Source organism: Lactuca serriola, chromosome 3 (assembly GCF_051521515.1).
Source record: "Lactuca serriola cultivar US96UC23 chromosome 3, Lser_US96UC23_V15, whole genome shotgun sequence".
NCBI classification, from domain to species: Eukaryota; Viridiplantae; Streptophyta; class Magnoliopsida; order Asterales; family Asteraceae; genus Lactuca; species Lactuca serriola.
The window spans coordinates 71715935-71722786 of record NC_136410.1 but is presented as its reverse complement, the minus strand read 5'-3'; the positions used below and the strand labels follow the sequence as shown (position 1 = coordinate 71722786).

General features: G+C 34.3%; 1 protein-coding gene across 1 annotated transcript; it reads right to left on the bottom strand.

Moving 5' to 3' along the window:
- Nucleotides 1-4784: 4784 nt before the first annotated feature.
- Nucleotides 4785-6521, bottom strand: LOC145092585 (amino acid transporter AVT1I-like). Its single transcript, XM_079030533.1, has 3 exons — nt 6364-6521; nt 5659-6269; nt 4785-5413 (listed from the first exon to the last, which is right to left on the bottom strand). Exons 1-3 carry the CDS (start codon nt 6485-6487, stop codon nt 4892-4894), a joined length of 1257 nt encoding a protein of 418 aa, XP_078886659.1. The 5' UTR covers nt 6488-6521; the 3' UTR covers nt 4785-4891.
- Nucleotides 6522-6852: the final 331 nt, after the last annotated feature.

The following is a 6852-nucleotide window of genomic DNA, read 5'->3' as shown; positions in this document are numbered from 1 at the left end:
TTTTTCTATCAGCTAAGCAAAGGTACTGTTTAAGACATGTGTTTAACAACATGAAATTGCAACACAGGAGATCTGAATTAAGGGAAGCAGTATGATATTGTGGAAAAGCATATAGCATACCAAAATTTGATAGGGATATAGATAAACTGAAAAAGCTTAATCCACAACCACATGAGTGGTTAACTAAAATTCCTACATAACACTGGGCAAGATCTCATTTGTCTGGTACGTATGATACTCTCTTCATTAACATATTTCATAACTGATTTCCCTAATTCATTGTTTGGTTTTACACATAAGAAGGGCAATCACTGATAGTTTGACAAGTAACTTGTGTAAGGTATTTCACTCCAAGTTAGATGAGGTTAGGGACAAGCCTATAATCACTTGTTTGGAATTTATTAAAGAATACCTCACGAAGAGAATAGTAAATATTCATAAAGTGCAAGACAAATGCAAAGGTTTTCTAAGTACAACTACAACAACAGTCTTAGAAAACAATAAGACATAGGCAAATCAGATGAAGGTTCTATTCATTGGATCTGATAAATATCAAGTACTGGTGTATGGATGGAAAAATATGTTGTGAACATGAAGGAGAGGAGTTGAACTTGCAGGAAATGGGACATTACATGTATTTCATGCCAACATACTATTGATACAATGTATGATAAGATGCAGAATGGGTCAGAATGTGAAGATCCTTAGGTAAACAAATGTTATTGGCTTAGTACAAGGAATCATATGTATCGAAACACAATTGACCTAATAAATAGAAGGAACATGTGGCCTAGATATGATTATCCAACAACCCTTCTCCCACCCAAACATCACACATAGGTTTATTGATATACATGTTTTACATAATTCAATCTGAGAATATTCACTAAACTTGTTGATATGTATCCTTATAAATTTGTTTATATGTTGACAGATCAAAAACAAGGAAGAGGGCAGCTGATGAGCCAAGTCAAAGTACAAGTATAAGCAGGAAATACGTGACCATCACTTGCAGAAAATGCCCCAACAAAGGTCATAATGCTAGGACATGCAAGGGACAAAGAGGTCCTAGTGAAGTTGGAAATGGGAGTGGAAAGAAGAAAGGGAAAGCACATGCAGTTTAGTTTGTAGCTTTAATTATGTTGTTTCTATTATGTCTATGGATTTAACATGTCTACTATGTATGGTTATGGTATGTTTGTAGAAACAATTACTTTTTATAGGTATTTTGGGCATTGTATGTTTGTAAACATGATATTGCTGAAGGGTTTTGAGCATTCTAACACTCCTAAGGTGTACATGCAACCCTAGAAACCTTAGATCTATGTTTTACTATGATACATGCAAATTTGATTTCCAAGGTTCTTAATCTATCTAGCATAGCATGGGGAGCTTTTAAACATAAATGCTAGAAGAAGAACATACGTTTTGTTGTTTGGATTCCTTGAGAACCTTGTGAGCCTATCACCTCATTGTGATTCCTCAAATGTCTCACACAACACCACAATACTTGGAATAACCTTGAGAGAAGTTCACTAATACCTCAAAATCGGCTAGCCCTCTTTATTTGCTTGTAATCGTGCAAATTTTGCTAGACAATGGGTCTTTATATAGTTGTGACACAAGTAGGGTTACACCATGTAAACCCTAATTGTCATGGCTTTCCATATTCCATGATCCATGGGTTTTTAACCTCCATGGACCATCCATGGAGCACCTTATGGGTTTTATCCCAATCCATACAAACCATGGATCATTAGCCCACTATACAAGAATAGACGATTTACACAATCAACCCCATATATTGAATTAGTCTCTTTTTGATCACTTAATTAATTTCAAATTAATTCTTTGATCAAGACTAATTAAATAATATTATTAATATATTTGAACTTATAATATATTAATAATCATTAAGTGTCCTTTCTCTTATTTAGTCTATCCAAGTGTTGCAATGTCATGCAACCCAAATGGACCATGCTAACCGAGTCAAGTACATTTCAAGAATAGTTATGATCATAGACACCTAATCCAAAAATTGCACCTACATGCATTATGGTTATTGGTATTTTGGTCTACTATGTTTGAACTAGTATACTTTCAATTTTGGTAATGTTACTTGGTAACTAGTTTTTTGGTTATGTTATTGCACATTAACAATCAACTTTACACTTACATGCAATCAAATTGACAATTTTCTTCCTTGCTAATACCAATTCACATTAAAACTAAACATCAAATTTACATTACATATAATAACCATTATATATTATTGTCCCAACATTACATACAATCACATGGAAAATAATTCAAAAGCTATAACAAAAAAGGGACCAAAATACAAATTCCAAAACACATATTTCCTCCCAAAAGCTTCTTGTTTTTTTACTTGAAAAAAGTAACACACCAAGAAAAACAACCAACTCATACAAAGTAACCATTTCACCATCATCAATCTTGCTTCGAGATTGTTTCTTCCATGCAACAACCCTAGAATTACAACGATTGACTTAGGGCACATGGGAGGGTTAAACCATAAAAAAAACTGCATGTTCCTCGTAACCTTGAGCATGACCAGAATCAACACCCATGGGTTTAGATCAGTCCACGATGTCACCAATATCGCCAGCCTTCCACAGTGCCATACACCAATGTCTTTTTTTAGGAAGAGAACTTGAGTGGGGAGGGAAGAACAAAAGAAGGGGATGAGAAGTAGAAGGATACAGGGGTCTAATTATATAGGCTGATGTACAACGAGATGAAAAGATAAAAATACCCATGCACTAACGATACAAAAGTGATAGGGTTAAGGTCAAAGACCAATCGCACAATGAACTTAAACTATAAGGACTAGTGGCATAACTTTTTCCTAGGAAGTTCTCAAAGTGGGATATTCTGTAAACACATGGACCAATTATGAAATTTTGTTTATATTGTATTTTACTTTTTCTTAATGTTGCTTCGATTAAATGGTGGACAAGCAAAAATAATAGATATGTATCGAATGGTAGAAACAAACAATTGGAAGCCTAAACCCTCACGTTAATCTGAATCTTATGCTACATGAAACATGTATTCTACCTAAATGTTAGATTTAGAAAATGATCAACATTAAATATGAGGCATGAAATACATGTATCAATGTATCATGTATTAATGCATCCCACCAATCGATTTTAAGGAAGCAGTTACGTATAAGACTATAAGCTTAATTAACTTGGTTAGAAAGGTTGTTTACTTGTTTATGTATCCAATTATACATAGAGTATTCCATGCATATTCAATTATTCAATAATAAGGGCATATTGTGTAGTACGAGCCTAAGGTAAAATTTATAAGAAAATAATTATATGAATAATATTACGGAAATATATGAAATCAAGCAAGAAATCAAAAATGTTAAAGCATGTGTTTAACATAGTGTACTTAAAAAAAATCCATTACTAGATGATTGTTTGCAAGGATACAATAGGTTGTAGTGTTCTTCGAGACTATCCGAACCTCTAGTAGTCATGAAGATTATCTTGAAGCGACAAGAAAACATAGCAAATAAGAAGATGAGAGAAGTCGATTTCAGTTTTCTTGTCGGTCGGTAATACATTCATACCCATAGGACGTGTACACTTACAAAGTCAACGAACCAAACCTAATTTGGTTTGCGTTTACACCCATACATGTCGTAAAAGAAAGCATTTGTGTCATAAGTCTTAAAAAGCTTAGAAACTTTTTTAATTTTATACCGACTTTCTTTTCATTTTCCCACCTATATGGGATGAAGTGAAAGTTGATTAAACTTATTTATTTACTTCTTTCAACACTTCATATTAAAGTTTAATTTCCCATTCATCTTAAATTTGTTTTGAATAGGGGTACAAACGAGTCAAGCTACTCGCAAGCTACTTGGGATCGGCTCGTTAAAAGCTCGACTCGAAACCAGTTTTAAACGAGCCCGAGCCGAGCTCGAGCTTAATATTAAGCTCGTTTATTAAACGAGCTCGAGTTCGAGCCTATGTAACTAAGCCCAATTAGGTTCGCGAGCCTAAACGAGCCTTTATATAACATAATTTATTATTATTTTCATATATTAAAATAGAAACATATTTTGGAAATTATGGATTTCGGGTATTAGTAAACGAGCTTCTTAACGAGCTTGAGCCGAACTTAAGCTTATTTAGGCACATCAAACGAAAAACGAGCCGAGCTTGTATAATTCTTTACGAGCTCGAGCCGAGCTCAGTAAAAGAAAGCTCGAATTGAGCTGAGCTCGAGCTTGAGCCTCGTATAACTTAAACGAGCCCAAGCCGAGCCTGGTCAGGCTCGGGCTCGGTTCGATCGTTTGCACCCCTAGTTTTGAATGTCTGATATACAAAAACGAAAGTATCATGAGGAGAACACAAACATATAACTGTTATTCATTTTAAAAGCGTTTGAGGGTTCAATATTCATGCTCACCTAAAAAAAAAAAAAAAAAAAAAAAAAAAAAAAAAAAAAAAAAAAAAAAACTCATTTTTTGAAATTGGTTAAAACCAATTTTCCGGCAATTAGATGTTTGAAAATTTCATAATCTCTTTGAATAAACTTACCGAAAGTAAACAATATATCCAAATATATCTTGCTCTTCATTCCAACTCAAGCGAGACTTTTTTAGAGAACTAATATGTGTTAGTCGTACGTTATGAGTTAGTAATAATATTTGTAGTTTCTAGTGGAGATAATACATGTAAAAGAAAATGTAAAATTCATGGGTTTTTATTTAACTATCGTGTCACTAAAACTCCGAATCATAAATCTAAAATGAAATTTTTTATCTATATTTCTAGTCAGACTATATATTGCATACAAAAAGCTTTTACAATTATTTGGAATTCACAACGGAAATATCGAGTTCAAGTCATTTAGTCTGAACCTCGTTTATAATATTTGTTAAAGCGGTATAAGTACCTACCACCGCAACAAAAGTTCCAATAAACACGATCATCAAAATCACACTCATTTCTACCCCAATTCTTTTGAACCCTATGGCGATCTTCCAATAACACAAACATGGAAACAATATCGACACAGTGATGCTCAGAAACGCACCAATAAACGCCATAACATACCCAAAAAAAGGGACCAACAATGCCACAAAGACAGTGCTCATCACGAGACATGTTCGGATGATACAACTCATCATCTTGCTTTCTCGAAAGGGAAATGTTTCTTCTACTGATGCTGCAATTGGTGCTATGACTAAAGCATATTTCGTTATGGGGTTCATCAGTGTGGTGTAAATTGCTATTTTGGAACTTATATTTTTTGTGGGAAGATTTAATGTCACTTGTGAAGCTAAGTGCTCTCCGAACATCAAGTAGCCTATTATCGCCATCGATCCATAGCTTATAGTGCTCAAAACAAAACAAACAAGTAAAACCTGCAGTCGTATATAAAGAGGTATATATTGGTTAATACTTATTATTAATTAAGAGCTTAGGATCTTAGTTAATTACGTGAAAAACACATCTAGTTACCAAAAACACCTGATAATTACAAAGTCTTAATTTCTGCCCTTCTATTATTTCTCAAAATATGCTTGTCTTTTTGGGAAGTGTTGTGTCTTTAATGTATTTTGGTATGAATGAATGATGGATAAATTGCAATATAAAACCAAATACTAACCTTGGGAAACTGGGACTTATCCTTCATGGAATTGCATAGTGTTGGAAAAACAGCATGACCACAGTAACAAAAAGTAAACAAGCTTACGGCAGTTGGCAACCCATTCCAATTCCAGAGTTCCCCTCTCTCATGGAATCCAACTCCATCAAAAGCACCACCCCAAAGTACAGCCAACACAAGAATCACCGATGCAATTACCCCGCCAGCAGAAACATATGCCAACACCCCCAAATTTCTTAACCAAGTTGTAGGCAATACCACAAGAGCAGTCCCCAAAACAAACCCTTGTTTCCCTCCAATTTTCATTCCAAAAATGTCAAAACTTTCCTTTGGAAATAACTTGTGTAAATTGTCACCTTCCATAATTAAAAACTCTACTGCCACCAAGAAAAGCTCGAGGTACATGAAGGTTGAAATAATCGCCCTACCTTTTCTCCCAAATGCCACTTGGCCTATGTCAGGGTATGTTTTGATGATGAGGGGGTCTGAATCCATGCATCTTTGAAGAAGTAATCCTGTGTAGAAACATAAAAGAGCTACCAAGAGTAGTAAAATTAGGCTTAACCACCCACCTTTTGAGAGCGCATACGGGATAGAAAGTATCCCGACACCTGTAAAAAAACAAGATGATATTTGTTACTAGGGAAATATGAGATCATGCATAAAGAATATATATATATATACAATTATTTTGTGTGTATTTACCGGATAAAGTATTGACACCATTGAAGCAAGTTCTTAGGAAGGTGGTGCCTTTGGTTGGTGATGATTCATGTGACTGTAAATGCTGGTTTTGGCTCTCCATATTCTCCACATTGTTGGTGTCCATTTTTGCTTGGTTTTGGGACCAAAAAGTATTGTTTGTTTATAGAAAAGGGTGAGGCTCATTTATAAAGAAAGTTGCAATAGTTAGTTCAAGATTATGTGGAAAGTGGTTATCTTTAATGACTTTAAGATATTCAGAATTTTGCTTTTGTTTAGGAATTATTTAAAACAAATTCTATTTAAATGCTTGACGGGCCCAAAAACAATTAAAATATTGGTGAAAAGTTATTGGTAAGAGATTATTATATGCATTAACAATCCTACTGCTTAAATTCATGACATCTCTCACTGAAAACTGAATAAACAAATTAAACCAATCCTAAGTTCTGTTTGCATGCATTTGTAATATCCCTAGTCTAGAGCAGTCGA

What these genes read in the sequence shown, in the direction of transcription:
- LOC145092585 (XM_079030533.1), bottom strand. Translation starts at nt 6,487, where the DNA reads ATGGACACCAACAATGTGGAGAATATGGAGAGCCAAAACCAGCATTTA. An exon ending in TGGTGTCAATACTTTATCCG is followed by an intron (nt 6,270 to 6,363) that starts GTAAATACACAC and finishes GTTTTTTTACAG; the next exon opens with GTGTCGGGATACTTTCTATC. An exon ending in ATAAGTCCCAGTTTCCCAAG is followed by an intron (nt 5,414 to 5,658) that starts GTTAGTATTTGG and finishes ATACGACTGCAG; the next exon opens with GTTTTACTTGTTTGTTTTGT.